The 16,455-nt window shown below is 38.4% G+C and overlaps 1 protein-coding gene across 1 annotated transcript; it reads right to left on the reverse strand.

Moving 5' to 3' along the window:
- Positions 1-2,197: 2,197 nt before the first annotated feature.
- LOC138871224 (uncharacterized) lies at positions 2,198-2,723 on the reverse strand. Its single transcript, XM_070149093.1, has 2 exons — positions 2,444-2,723; positions 2,198-2,253 (listed from the first exon to the last, which is right to left on the reverse strand). The coding sequence occupies exons 1-2, from the start codon at positions 2,721-2,723 to the stop codon at positions 2,198-2,200; spliced, it is 336 nt and encodes a 111-aa protein (XP_070005194.1).
- Between the last annotated feature and the right edge of the window lie 13,732 nt (positions 2,724-16,455).

The following is a 16,455-nucleotide window of genomic DNA, read 5'->3' on the forward strand; positions in this document are numbered from 1 at the left end:
CAAGAATGAACAAAAGGAAAGAAGGAACTCGCCGACCGAGGCTTGAACTCGCGACTGATATTCCGATTTAATCCTCAAATAATGTCAATCGCTTGTTCTTTGTTAAGAACAAGCGAACAACGTTATTTTGTGACAAACCCGACCTTGAATAACTAAGAAAACTTGGAGGAACAACCTTGCATGTCTGAATTTGTCTTTGGGCATTTAGAGCTTGAATCTTTGATTTACGATTTGAGAAGCTCCATGGGGATTCGAGGGAAAAGAATTGGAGATTAGGGAAGAGGAGGGTATAAGGTTTCTGTGGTGTTGATTTGGAGTCATTTGGGACCGGCGCTGCCGGGCAGATGTGGTTGAAAAAGAGGCGGCTCTAGGGTTTTAGGGGTGGTATGTGAGGAAGACAAAGAATGAGATTGTAACGGGGGGAGTGGTTCGGACAGTTAAATACTGTCAATATCCATAGTTCACGACCGTTGGTCAAAGAAAATCAATGGTCTTGATCACATGCTATTGAAACGGGGTCATTTTGACTATTGGGGTTGGACCGGTTTTTTTTGGAGCGGGTTTGGGCTGAGCCAACCGGGTATCTGTGTATAAATCAATTGGGCTTGGAGAAAAATTAAACAAAAGGACCAAAAATCTGATCTTCTTCAACTCTTTTCCTTTTCTTTTTCAATTTATTCAACATTCTTTTTTTCTTTTTCCAAAATTAAAAATTAAAACCTAAATTAAATCTTAAAACCAAATTAGCCTATCAAAAATACTAATTAATTCTAAACTATAATTAATATAACTAATAAAAAAACCAAATTTAAAGAAAACTACCAAAATTCGAAATTAAACAATAAAAATGCAAAATTGGTTATTTTTTGTGATTTTTTCATTTTTTATAAAATAACTAATTTGTTAATTAATCTAAAAAGTGTAAAATTAAATCCTAAATGAAAATGCAACATATTTTTGTATTTTTCATGAATTAAATAAATAAACGTGCACAGACAAATGCAAGCAATTAACAAAAACAAATGCTACAAAAATCTATGAAATTGCAAATAATAGGAAAATTTATTTTGTTTTGAATTTGTGGGAGTAATTCATATAGTGCAAAAATCACGTGCTCACAGTAACCACCTTGTCCACACACAGAACATGAAAACGCCCTCTTAGACTCTTTCTCTGAAGCAAGTTTGAGTCTTTCCTTTCTTGTCCTTCCTGCATTCCTTCTCCATTTAGGTGGTAGAACCACATCTTCCAGCACCTCTATTGGGATTACCCATAAACTCTCATCTGGCATCAGATTCACTGAAAATTCATAAGTTCTAAGTAGGTTATCCTTCTAGTAGTAAAAAGAGCAATACTGGCCAGGTTTCAGCTGCTAGTTCTTCAAAACCGCCCAAGCATGCGGACATGGAAGTTCATTTGAAATTTTCTGCAACTGCATGTTCCCTCTTCAAGGCACACTATGTTTTGCCTTAACCCTTCAAACACAGTATATAACTGCTCCATAGCAATCCTCGCCTGCAAAAGTTTTTTTTTAAAAAAAAATAAAGAATATTATACATTATTATACAGAGTTATACATCCTTATACAAGCAGTAAAATACAAGTCAGCAGTGCCAAGCATCATTATATTTGATTCATTTTACCGTCATTTGCTCCGATGCAATCAGATTTTCCCGAAGGAGTTTGTCGTACTTTTCGCCAAGCTCTGTAGATGTCTTCATTGCACTTTTTCTAGTTTTGTTGTTCCACTGTTGTAGCAAATTTGTCATGTACTCCAGCAATCGCATTACTGTAACTCTCTAGCATCCTTATTTGCTACATTAATTGACTATGCAATATTGGAAGTCATTACCATAGACCTTTTCACTTTGGAGTATGCCCTAGACCACCTTTCGTAGCCAACTTCGAACAAGTAAGGCTACACCCTCGGATCCATTTTGCACATCTCTGTCATATGGTAGTCAAACATCTCTATCGTGTAAGTTCTGGCCAAAGCAAAGAAGATATCCTTCAATTGTTTGTGATGTTTCTTGAATGTGCGCTTTACATTCTTCCACAAGTGAAACATGCAAATACAATATGGTACTTCTGGGTACACAGCTTTTGTGGCATTGAAGATGCTTTTATTTCTATCTGAAACTATACACATCCATTCCCTAACACCAAAAGTACCCCTTATCTAGATAAAGAACCACTCTCAAGATTTGTTATTCTCTGAATCTACAATTGCATATGCAAGTGGAAGGATTTTTCCTGTTTATACAAAATAGATATTAGAATTCAGACAATTATACAAATCATATACACAGTTATACATAATTATACAACTTTATATTAACTGCAAATTTTATAAAAACAACAGCTGTGAAATCCTATACACTTTTATACATGAAATTACAACATTAAACAAACTGCAGAAACAAGGTAGATGCAGGCAACTCACCAGCTCCATCCTGTATGCAAGCAGTCAATATGGTACCCTTATATGCTGCTTTAAGGAAACTTCCATCAACAACCATTATTGGTCGGCAATGCTCCCAACCCTTGATAGATGCATATAGAGAAACATATGCATAAAGAAAGCATCCATCTTCTAATTTGTGCAACTTTGAAACCGTTCCTGGATTTGTATGCTCCAACATATAAAAATACTTCGGCAACTCCTTATATGAATCACTTAGATTCCCTCTTATCATTTCCATTGCTATCTCTTTACCGTCCATGCTTTTATGTAGCTCACTTCAATCCCGTGTTGCTTTTGTATGTCCTCTATTATATCATTTGCGGTGTAAACTTTTTTTGGATTAACATACTTGTCCTTGACTATACTAGCAATTACACCCGAAGTAGCTTGACGTTGTGTTAAGTATCTTTCACCATAGCCGCATGTGTGATTACTATTGTAACTTCTCACCTTGAATATGTTTGCCTTGAAAACGGCAGAAGATTTGAAACTCCAAGCACAATTGTCATCCACACACATAAGGTGATACCTAAGATTAAAGATCATTCAACTTCTAAATACACTTGTATACAAAAACATAACTAAATATATACTAATTTTAATACCTATATACAAATATATACTACTTTATACATATTTATACATATATATAACAGAATATACAACTATTGTCATACTTGTTGCGCTTGATCTCTTCACCTTGAATTGGAACCTCTCGCGTACAACCAAGTTCTTCATCACATTCATAACTATCTCTTTATCTTTATAAACTTGATCCTCCTCAACAAATTCGTTCAACATATTATCTATTATACCCGTGTTTTTACTAAATTTCCTATTTTTAATGTATTCGATATCAGGCATAATATCAGTGCTATCAATTGTGGATATATCTATAGAATTGGAACTTGTAGCAGCCAAACAACTGGAACTTGTAGCAACCAAACAATTATCATAAATCTCGTTCACTATCACAAACAAGGGGTATTTAGTGAAATTCAAGTTTTTCTTCTTTAATTCGATATACACCTTGTAAGCACGTGATTTTTGACCCTCCCCGAGAATTTTCACATTTTTAGCGTGAATATGTGAAATTGGGTCCAGTATAGCTATTTTAACTATTTTTACTTTATTTCGTTGCAAAAAGAAAATCACAAAAAAATATATATATAATTTTAGTTTATGTATTTCTCATAAACTTGAAAAATACAAAAATTGTACTTTATTTTAGTACTTTATATAAATTCGAAAATTACAAAAAAAAATATATAATTCTATTAATGTTTTGAAGTCGTTTTAATACAAAAAATATTATTTCATATTTTTGTCTTTATTAAAAAAAACGAAAATTACAAAAAATAGTTTTATTAATATTTTTTATAGTCATTTTAACTTTGAAAAATACAAAAAAAATATTGCTTCATATTTTATCTTAATATTTAAAAAAAACGAAAATTACAAAAATAGTTTATTAATATTTTGTAGCTATTTTAAATCTTGAAAAAATATTTAAAAAGATATAGTTTTGTTTAAATACTAGTCTTATTTTTGGTAGTTATTTTACTTACATAGGACTAGTTAAGCAACGTGTTCCTATTTCTCGGGTCCGGGCAAAAGAATAATATTCGGGTTCAAACTACCCGGTTTTAGGCCTAATTTTCGGACCTAGCCCATAATAAACCGTATCCAGGACACATGGGGAACCCCACCACGCGTGGGGGACATATGCCTCGAACCCCACCACATGTGGGCTCATTTTTCTGGGCAAAACCCAGTACAAAACACGGAAAGCCAACATAAAGAAGGGGGGATTTTTGAAAAAAAAAAAAAGAAAACAGGGATTGAAAATTTTGGAGGAGGATTACTGTTCACCTTCCTCCTCCTTTGAAAAAACCTAACGAACCCTACTGAAAAACCCACGAAACCAAACCAAGCCCGACCCCAAAACCTGCAGGCACACCACCGCGACCGGCCTTCGACCACCGTGAAGCCACCCTTTAACCCAACTCCTCCAACGCCACCTCCATCAGCTTCGCAAACCCTACAGAAAAAAACCACCGGAAAACCCTCACTGTCCAAACCAACCAGTCCTACACCCTAAAACCAGCGTCCTCGTCGACCACCTGCCCCGACGCCATAACCACCAACCTTCGACGTAAAACCAGTCGCTCCCCGTCAACCAGTCGCACCCCGCCTACTACTAATTCCCTCCACCTCCATCACTGTCCAAACACCACCACCACACGGACCCTCCTCCTCCCAGCTCCACCATCGTCACTACCCAGCCCGACGGGTAGCAGCAGCGTCGCCACCTTCACTGCCTCCTCGCCACCGTCCTCACCTTCCCAGAAACCCCAAAACCAGTCGAAACCATCGTCGTCAACCTCCAGAACTAGTCCGCCATTTTAGTCCAACGTCGTCAACCTCCAAGCAGTCGTAGCTGCGTTTCCGAGCAACGGTGGGTTGCTTCGATCCTGTTTGGCCGAGTTTTCTGTTTTCCGTAGAGGTCGACTTTGGTTCGTCGAGGTCCGGTACGTCGAGGTGCTGTCCGAGGTTCCGTCGTTGTTCTTCGGTCAGAGAGGTCCGCTTGAGTTCCGTCGGAATCGTGTTTGTCGTTCTGAGTTTGTCGAGGTGCAAAGGTTAGTAAACCTCGATGTATTAGATAAATAAACTTTACGTTGAATATTTGAAGTTGCAATATATCAATTGATATGATAATTTTCTGCTTATGTTTCACCGTATGCATTTTAGTTCATTTTTGTGTTATGTTATTAGTGTTTACTTGATGTCATTTGATTTAGTTGTATTAGTAGTCCCAAGATTAGTATTGTTATTATTTACATTCAATGTGTTATGTTATTATTGTCTTAGTTTATTTGGACAAAATTAGTATTAGTACCTGTTGTTGCTACGCCCGAAACACTCATTCTCTTAACTTCTTTTATCAAATCTTGACAAGTTATGAGATTGTAGTTGTGAAAAAGCCGTAAGGTTTAGCATTGTTAAAGGCGTAAAAATGGCATCCTTTTAAAAATATAAAAAAAATAAAAAAAAATAATAAAATAAAATAAAAAACGGGACAAGCTTCGCCAAAAATAAAAAATGTATAGATTGTGGAGCCCTCGCAAAATATATGTATTAAATACTTAGATTCCGGGACGGGCCGCTTAGTAAATTTCACGGCCCCACCCAAAATAATAATGCGCTAGTTGCTTTAGGCGCGCCTTTAATAATGTTAACTCCCTAAACTCGGGTGCACATTTATGTGACCCAAATCCAAATCTCGACGAAATCGAAATGTGTCTTTAATCACGGGTACATTGAATGTGACGTGGTATGAGATGCATTTCCATGACGTTGCAAATTCTTTTTTTAATAATGAATGAGACGAGCCTCGCCAAATAAAAATGCAAATTGCGGGGCCCTCAATAATTAGTCATAATAAATACTTAGAATTTGGGATGTACCGTTTAGTGAATCTCACTGTCTTCCCTAAAGATAATAACGCGTTAGCCTCTTTAGACGCGATTTAATTAAATTACTTTCTTAAACTCGGGTGTGCATTTCATGCGACCCAAATCCAAATCCTAAAACATCAAATAAAATATGTTTCGGATTGTGGGTGCATTTCATGTGACACAGTCCAAAGATATGTTTTGAGCGATGTTCACATTCCTAAAAAATAATGATAATAAAGCGGTAAAAGATAAAATTTGCACATGGTTCATAATTGTATTAAAAATCAGATAAATAAGCCGAATATAACAGTTGAGCGACCATGCTAGAACCACGGAACTCGGGAATGCCTAACACCTTCTCCCGGGTTAACAGAATTCCTTATCCGGATTTCTGGTACGCAGACTGTAAGATAGAGTCATTCTTTTCCTCGATTCGGGATTAAAATTGATGACTTGGGACACCCTAAATCTCCCAAGTGGCGACTCTGAAATAATTAAACAAATCCCATTTCGATTGTCCTTTAATTGGAAAAAACTCCCTTGCGCCCCCTCGGGTGCGGAAAAATGAGGTGTGACAGCTCTGGCGACTCTGCTGGGGACCAGACCCAGAACCACTGGTTCAGGGTTAAGAATTCGAGCTTAAAATAATTGTTATTATTTGGCTTTATCTATTATCTGATTTTTACATGTTTGAGCCTAATGTGTTAAATGTTGCTTTTACCGCTTTGATATTATTTGAACTGTATATAAACTGTGCCGAAACCCATATCCTTTCTGAGTCTTCTGAATCATGAAGAAGGGTGTACTTCGTACGACTTCTTTTCTGTATAGTGTCAAATCCCAATTTAGAACGAGGTTCGGACAAGTTGCTAAGCCGGTGAAGCTTCTGTATTCCCGGTACGCTGCCCCCCCTCGGCTCGAGCTGTCCGCTCGGGTAAGCCAGGTCTAGAACAAACACCCAGGTTCTGAACCTAGTATAACAAAGCCACATGCCGGATCCCTAGTAGGAACGTTTATTTGCATCATGTGCATTTGACTTAGGGGACTCAACACAGGGGTTGGGTCCGTCTAGGACAAGCAACCTGAAAATAATAGACCAGATTTTGGCATCCTATGTGCTACATGTTGTATTTAGTCAAGGGCGAATGGGTCATTTGGTCATTTCCAGCATGGTTTTATTTTAATCAAAGCATGGGGAACATTTGTGGAATCCAAGGAGCCTTGGAATTCCCTATGTCCCCCACGCTTCATTTTTGGGAAAAGCACCTAGGGAACATTTGTGGAATCCAAGGAGCCTTGGAATTCCCTATGTCCCCCACGCTTCATTTTTGGAAAACCGCATAGGGAACATTCGTGGAGTCCAAGACGTCTTGAAAGTCCTTATGTCTCCCATGCCACATTTTTGAAAATAATAATAAATTAAATATGTATATATATATATATATATATATATGTATATATGTATATATATAAATGAAAAAAAAACATGAAAATTCAAAAAGATTTTGTATGTTGTCATCATTTTCCACAAATTAGAAAATCGTGAAAAGATGAGGAAATGGCAGTGTAGAGATATAACTACTTATTTTTAGAAAGAAAAAAAAAACAAATGTCCAAGTAGTGTCGAAACTCTGCCGAAATTTTGAGAATATAAAATAAAAAATATATGTCTTATTAGTTTGTTTTATTAAAAAAAAAGCATTAATAGAAAAGAAAATTGTTTGTCTTGCCATAAAAATGAAAAAAAGAGTCTTGTTTTTAAAATATGTGTTATTTATTTGTTTATGAAAATGACAAAATTAAAATAATCCAAAAATATTTTCTCCATTATTGGCTTCTCTAGGAAGTTTTTCTAATTGTTTTCAAAATATATAAAAAAAAAAAACAAATCCGAAAATATTTTGATTCTGCTTTTTCAAAATTGAAAAGAAGATTCAAAATTCAAAAAAAAACATTTTGAGAAGCATTTCTTTTATTAAAAGCAAAATTCCGAAAAATATTTTCTTCTTCTTCTTTAGAATAAAGAAAAAAAGAGCAAATGAAAATTCAAAAATATATCTTAGAAGTGTTTCTTTTAAAAAGAAAATCAATCAAAAATGCTTCCCTTCTTCTTTTAAAGTAGTTCTTTGACCGAACTACGCGGGTTTGATTCTCACCGGATGTGAGATATGTAGGCAACCCTCATCGGGTCCAACCCCACCTTCTAAAAAAAAAAGAAGGAATATTTTATGTTTTTCATTAATTTGTTTGTTTGTTATGAATGAAAAATAATAGTCTATTTGATTGTTGTGGGAAAAATAATAAAAACAAAAAAAATATAGAAAATGGAAAAGGGTCCTCTCAAAAATAGTTTATTCACCCGAACTACGCGGGTTTGATTCTCACCGGATGTGAGATACGTAGGCAACCCTCATCGGGTCCAACCCCACCGTTTTGCTAAAAAGCCAAAAACAAACAAATAATAATCATAAAAAAATATATATGTCTCAAATTTTAATTTTTGTCATAAAGAAGTCGGGTGACACTGTTTTATCAAGACATAGCCGAATGTTCCCGAAAGGGACGCCGGAAGGCTGACTTTGCATAAACAGCCACCTGTGGGTCATTTTTTAAGATTTGGTTCGATTGACCCACACAGCCTTAAATATCTTCGTCCACGAGACGTTGACAGACCGTGTTTGCAGTATTGGGTTTCCTATTTTCGAAAAACAATAAAAGAGTCATAAATAAGTCAGGTGATGCTGTTTTGTCATAAATAGCCGAATGTTCCCGAATAAACAGCCACCTTTGGGTCATTTTGAGATATGGACCCACACAGCCTTAAAAATATTCGTCCCCGAGGCGCTGAAGGGCCGTGTTTGCAACACCAGGTCTTTATTATAATTTGAAAAAAAAACAAAGAGTCGGCGGTCAGGTGAATACCGTTTGAATTTTGTCATAATAAGCCGAGCCAACTTCGGCCGCGTCTTAAACCGTTCTTGCCGAAATAGCCTTAGAGTATCTTTCAGTTGTCGAAAGGTTATTTTCGTAAAAGAACGGACAAGTTTGTAAAAGTGTCATAAAATAATCCTCCCCGGCCTCAAAATTCATGTGAAATTTGGAAGGGGCCACATTTGCAAAAAATAACCATTTGGTTGCATTTGTCGAACAGAGAAAGGGAGCTGGAATTTTGTTTTTGAGTCTACCAATCTTTTGATTAGAACACGCGGTTTGTTTGATTTTCAAGTTTGCGGGTCATCTTTAAATCCTTGAAACCCAGTTTGTTTCAAATATGAAAATTGAAAAATTGTTTGTTATTGTTTCTCTTATTGGTCACGAACTACGCAAGGTCTGATTCATGCGGGGTCATGATACGTAGGCAATCTCCATAAGATTCGACCACAACAAAAAATAAAAAAAATAAAAAAAAATATTTTGAAAAAAGAGAAAAAGAGAAAAGAAAAAAAAATGAAAAATCTAAAGAAAAAGAAAATACAAAATATAATAAAATACAGGGGTTCCCAAAGTACTTCAAAGGGGCAAATAAGCAAGCCGGGATGACGCATGTTGTTTGAAGCAAAGCATGTTAGGAACCGTTAACTGCCTAGGGGCATTGCATCCTCAATGTGTTGTTATCAAATCTTTTAAACTCTAAACGCTAACAAGTTTGTTGTTTTCCGAATCTCAAACAGTTAGTTGTTAAAGAATTCTGGCAACACACCCTTACCAAACTAGATCCAAAGGACCGATAACAACAAGCATGACTACTTCAGAGAATAGTACCGAGGAAGAAAGGCCGATGAGCCAGTTGTTAAAGGAAGCGATGGGAAAGATAGAAAGGATGGGACTAGAGATGAATGCAATGCAGCTAGCTCTAGCCAAAGCACAAAAGAGCCCTGAGCCATTGGGGCACATGCCGGAATACCCTCACTCCGGCCCTTCAACAAGCCTCCCAAATCCCCGTTACCATCAAGAAAGAAGCCCTCATGATTCCCAGGCTCCACCACCCCATCAACCTCTCCCCACACCCGATATTCCCACTTTTGTGGGACCCACACCAGCCCCCTTGCACAGAACGACCAGTGAGCCATTGTTTCAGGCTCACGATACGCAATACTATCCCCCTGAGCCTACATTCCATGCCCTCGAACCACATGCTTACAATCCACACTTGGAGGTACCGGCAGAGATCGAAAAGCCGGTTAAAGCCCCTGAACAGGATGAGGTGTTGAGAAAATTCAAAAGCCTGGAGCAGTCCTTCAGGAGCCTGCACGGTTTGGGCAACCAGGTCAGCATAGCATACAAAGATCTATGCCCTTTCCCGGACGTCCAACTCCCGGCTGGGTTCAAGATGCCTAAATTTGATTTATATGAAGGGCACGGTGATCCCATGGCGCATTTGCGGGGATTCTGTAGCAAAATGAGAGGGGCAGGTGGCAAAGATAAGCTGCTGATAGCTTATTTCGGCCAAAGCTTGAGTGGTTCGGCACTAGAATGGTACACCAGGCAAGATTCCAGTAGGTGGTATACTTGGGATGATCTGGCGCAGGCTTTCACAGGTCATTTCCAGTACAATCTCGAGATAGTCCCTGACCGTCTCACATTGTTGAGGACCGGGAAAAAGTCCGGGGAAAGTTTTCGTGAGTTCGGGTTCCGCTGGAGAGAGCAAGCAGCCAGAGTTGATCCTCCCATGAAAGAGGGAGAAATGGTGGACTACTTCTTGCAGACACTGGATCCAACTTACTTTGGTCACTTGGTGACGACGGTTGGGAAATCCTTCAATGAAGTGGAAAAGATAGGGGTCATGATAGAGGAGGGTCTGAGGTCTGACAAAATCCTGAATTACTCAGCGCTCAAGGCAATGACCCAGGCTATTCAGAACGACACGGGAGGTGCCCTGGGAAGGAGGAAGAAAGAAGAAATTGCCACGATTGAGGCAAGCAGTTGGTCCAAGTCTGGTAAACCATGCTACAACCAACCCAGACCCCACAAACCAAACTACCCATACAGCCCACCTCAACACCACTATTCACCTCAAGAACCACACTTCCCCGTGCACCAAGCCCAAACATATACTCGGCCTCCGGTTCGCCCGCAATGGCGCGTGTCGGCTCCCCAGAACACACATACACCACCGCAAAACACCTATCCACCGCCAAGAGCCTACAAGAACCCCCCAGGGGCAGGTTTTCGGGGAAATCAGGCTTTCAGAAATGAAAGAATCCAAAGAACATTCACTGAGTTGGGGGAAACCTATACTGTCTTGTTCCACAAATTAAGGCAGTTAGGTTTGTTGAGTCCTGTTGAGCCCAGATTGCCAAATCCCCTTCCCAAAAATATGGACCACTCGGTAAGCTGTGAGTATTGTTCGGGGGCTCCCGGACATGATACCGAGAAGTGTTGGAAGTTGAAACATGCAGTACAGAATCTTATTGACACCAACAAGATTGAGGTTCAGACACTAGAGGCTGAAAGCAAAGATTCCTTATTTTGAAAGCAAAGATCAACAATTGAAAGGCTACTCCTCTTCTTATACGAAGGGAGTCTTGGTAGTGGGCTCTGATTTTCTTTTTTGTTGTCTGGATTATTCCAGGATTGTAATCCAGGGTTGTAATCCAGATCTTTCTTGTGCTCGCCAAAGTGTGAAACCTTGCTATCCCGTATTTTAATAAAGTGAAAGTTTTTTTTCCTCATTCCTTATTTTGTTTTAATTTTTCTTCTTATTTTCTGCAAAGTTCTCTTTATACTGGTTCTAATGACATGGCATGCACGACGGATCTTCAACATAGTCTAAAAAATCAATTTGATTTCGAACTTATAGTACAAGATTGTGATGATAAGTCGGAATACGATAAGGATGAAGCCTTCGAAGAAATTAACAGAGAGTTGAGCCAATTTGAAAAAAGAGCCCAACTGACACGGAAGCTGTCAATCTAGGGGATGCGGATGACATCAGGGAAGCTAAGATAAGCGTCCATATGGAACCAAACATCAGGGAAGAACTAATCAAAGCACTTACTGAATTCAAAACATTTTGCATGGTCAAAAATTGCCCACTGACCCGACGTTTCCCCCCGTCAAGCAAAATTAAGAAAGTCCAAAACCGACGTAAGTGTGAAGATTAAGGAAGAAGTAACTAAACAGCTGAATGATAAGGTTATTCGGGTCGCTCGATATCCTAATCCGGGTGTGTGTTGATTATTGCAATCTAAACAGAGCAAGCCCAATGACGCTTTGTGATCAACAAATATCGAAGGGAAATGCGTCGACATGGTTATCAATTCTGACACAGTTAAGAGATATTATGTATGATTGTAATTGTTGTTTGTTGGTATTTAGCATTTATCAGAGAATGAAATGACGGAGGCAATTCTTTCTTCTATCCAAACACTTTAACCTTTGCTTCCCCTTTTGAGCCTTATTTATTTTTTTTCATACCCCTCTTTTGGAATCAGTAATGAAAATGAAAGAAAAGAAAAGAAAAGAAATTGATAACAAAGAAAAAAAAATCAAATGAAAAGAGGAATTGGGAACTACGTTTGACCTGATTCCTCAAAGAAGGATACGTAGGCGCCTCACGGCTCGGTCATAGTGTAACAAAAAAAAACAAAAATCCCCAAGCAAGAAAAACTGGGGCAGAAGTTGATTCCGAGAGTTGTAATGTTTTACCCATCAAAATCGTTTTGAACCTCTTGTTACCCCTTTTCTTTTAACCATACACGAAAACCCATATTGACGTCCAAAAAGACCTCCCGATCAGTAACTGAGAAGTGCTAAGTCAATGCAAATGGATGTCGGGGATAACACTCTGATCCCCAGCCAAGAAGAATATCACAAGCTGGAAATGAATTGATAGCCGAAAGAATCCCCAACAGAAAGTCATATCGGCATCACTCCGATCCCCAGTTGAAAAATAAAATAAAATGAGAGAGTCTTATCGGTGAAAACCTTCACAGGCACCATAAGGCGACGAGAGTTGAGAGAAACGAGAGAGTCTTATTAGTGAAAACCCCTCGAAGGGCACTATGGGGCGACAAGACAAGATTGGCGGGAAGGATCCGCATTTGGCAAAGAGTTGAGTGCCTGTTTATCCTCAGCAACATGAGGCCGTCCGAAGGGTTGATTGATACAAATCGACTAGGTTGATTAATCCGGAATGCGTGACATGTTCGTTGGGATCGGTTATATCATTCAGATAAGTTCTTTTCTTTCCTTTTCCCCAGCATTTGTTCAGAAAGACTTCTTCTTTTTCTATTTTTGAAATTCTTCACTTTTTCATTTCTTGGTTTAAAGATTTTACCTCCCCAACAGTTTATTTTTGAAAAGGATTTTCAGAGCTTGCTACCAGTTGCCAAAATGATGCAAAGCAAAATGCGAATAGGACATGGCAAAGATAAGACGATAAAGCGAAAAGAAGTTGGTCGCAAGACCAAATGTTGAATGGGTCTAGATCCCAAGAGGACCAAATTTCCAAGGGTAGCTGGAGGAAAACAGGAAAACAACAGTTGAGAAAATAAAAGAAAAATTCATTCCATGCAAAATAACCCCCAGCAAGTTTGATAGTGTAATGAAGCACAAAGCGGGGGAGAGAGAAAGGGAGAAACCATCCCCAGCAGGAGTGGCACGACCACTCGCAATGTGTTAAAACTAACAAATTTTCTTTGATTTGAAGCAGGAAAAGGAAATCTTGTTAATGGCGAAAAAACATGCCGCAAGGAAAAGCACCAAAACTGGGGCAGAAAATTTCCTGCCATTTGTCAAAATTTTCTCGAAGGAAAGAGGAAATCAATTCAAGTTTTAAGAGATAGCAAGACAACACGATTCTAAGAAAGACAGTCGGAGGTAAGACAATTCCAAGCTTTTGAAGATGGGTTCATCCGCCCTCGAATAGGATATTTTGGGTTCATCCGCCCTCGAATAGGATATTTTGGGTTCATCCGCCCTCGAATAGGATATTTTGGGTTCATCCGCCCTCGAATAGGATATTTTGGGTTCATCCGCCCTCGAATAGGATATTTTGGGTTCATCCGCCCTCGAATAGGATATTTTGGGTCCATCCGCCCTCGAATAGGATATTTTGGGTTTATCCGCCCTTGAATAGGATATTTTGGGTTCATCCGCCCTCGAATAGGATATTTTGGGTTCATCCGCCCTCGAATAAGATAAATTCAGTCTTTTTATTTTCAAGTGTCGAAGTTGGGAGCCCGCCCAGATAATAGAGGCATACATTCAGTCTTTTATTTTAAGTGTTGAAATTGGGAGCCCGCCCAGATAATAGAGGCATACATTCAGTCTTTTATTTTAAGTGTTGAAATTGGGAGCCCGCCCAGATAACAGAGGCATACATTCAGTCTTTTTATTTCAAGTGTTGAAATTGGGAGCCCGCCCAGATAATAGAGGCATACATTCCACGTCTTTACCCATAGGAGATGCATTTCCTCCTAAGTTTTAGTTTTACCCATAGGAGATGCATTTCCTCCTAGGTTTGTTTCAGTTTCACCCATAGGAGATGCATTCCCTCCTAAGTTCAGTTTTACCATAGGAGACGCACTTCCTAAGTTCAGTTCTACCAATAGGAGACGCACTTCCTAAAGTTTATATGTTTCACCATAGGAGACGCACTTCCTAAGTTTCAGTTTCACCAATAGGAGACGCACTTCCTAAGATAAGTTTCACCAGTATGAGACGCACTTCCTAAGCAAGTTTCACCAATAGGAAACGCACTTCCTAAGCAAGTTTCACCAATAGGAGACACACTTCCTAAGTTAATTTCATCGATAGGAGACGCACTTCCTAAGTTTATTTCACCAATAGGAGACGCACTTCCTAAGCAAGTTTCACCAGTAGGAGACACACTTCCTAGTCTGGTTCACTCAGGTTATACTTTTGCTTTAGGGGACGCACTCCCGAGTTTGGCTTTTTAGATTATATTTTATTTCAGGAGACGCACTTCCGGAATTGAGATTTCACCCCTAGGAGATGCACTTCCTAGTTTGATTCATTTTAAGTTCGACCATAGGAGACACAATTCCTAGTCCAGTTTTTTGAAGTTTACCCGTAGGAGACGCACTTCCTAATCGAGATTTTATTCATAGGAGACGCACTTCCTAGTTCTAGTCACTGAAGTTTTCACCCTTAGGAGACGCACTTCCTAGTTTAGCTCATTCCGATTCAACCATAGAAGACACACTTTCTAGTTTGAGTCATTGAGGTTTTTATTTTAGCAGACACATTTGCTAGCAAGAGTTTTGGTTTTACTCATAGGAGATGCACATCCTAGCCTAGTCTTTAGTTTACTCTCATCATTGCATCAGTAGTGTAAGTGAGTTACGATTTTGCTAACGACTCACAAACCTTCCCAGTACAAACTGGTTTAGGAAATTTTGTTTGTTTTGTTTGTTTTGATTGTCAGGGACCCGCCTGTAGAACGGAGGTTGTGGTATGTCAAAGATCGAAGAAGTCAGGAGTCCGCCTGTCAAAGATCAAGCAGTGACCCACTGGAAAGCAGAAGGATTACAACAGAAATCCCCAGCATTCAATCCAAGTTAGAAGCTCGCCTCAAGAACGCGAATCAATAGTCTGGGATGATCAACAGAAGCTGGTCACAAAAAACAAAAAAACAAGAAGAAAAAAAAAACCCAAATTACGGAAGTGGAGAACAAATGTGGTCTGCTCAAGAACTAGCACCTACAACTAGCAAGTATCAAGGTTCAGATCCAAAGTCTGTATGAAGCACCATTCAAGACTCAAGACCAAGTTTCAGAAGACTTAAGAGATAGGAATCCTTGTAACTAGTAGCTGATAGGCTTAGTTAGTCTTTTTCAGTTTTCATTTTTGTTGTAATGACAGGACCGCGGACCGGAACCTCAACGGAACGGCACCTCGATCGGCTCTTCACCTCGGTACACTCTACCATCTCTCTCATTCCCGAACTACACGTGGCCTGATTCCTGTATAACCAAGGATATGTAGGCAGCTCAGATACCAGGGCTCGGTCACATTCCCTCCCTTTCCTTAAGTGTAGTCCGTCCAAGTAATGGTCGGGTCAAAAACACGTCTAGTCGTTCTTTGTCGGAAAACTCTTCGTGTTTCCAGTCAAAGAGGGGCAGCTGTAAGCACGTGATTTTTGACCCTCCCCGAGAATTTTCACATTTTTAGCGTGAATATGTGAAATTGGGTCTAGTATAGCTATTTTAACTATTTTACCTTATTTTGTTGCAAAAAGAAAAAATCACAAAATATATATATAAATTTTAGTTTATGTATTTCTCATAAACTTGAAAAATACAAAAATTGTACTTTATTTTAGTACTTTATATAAATTCGAAAATTACAAAAAAAAATATATAATTCTATTAATGTTTTGAAGTCGTTTTAATACAAAAAATATTATTTCATATTTTTGTCGAAAATTACAAAAAAATAAATAAAATATAGTTCTATTAAGGTTTTATAGTCATTTTAACTTTGAAAAATACAAAAATATTACCTCATATTTTATCTTAATATTTAAAACGAAAATTACAAAAAAATAGTTTCATTAATATTTTGTAG

The sequence above is a fragment of the Nicotiana sylvestris genome, chromosome 6 (genome assembly GCF_000393655.2).
Source record: "Nicotiana sylvestris chromosome 6, ASM39365v2, whole genome shotgun sequence".
Taxonomy (NCBI): Eukaryota; Viridiplantae; Streptophyta; class Magnoliopsida; order Solanales; family Solanaceae; genus Nicotiana; species Nicotiana sylvestris.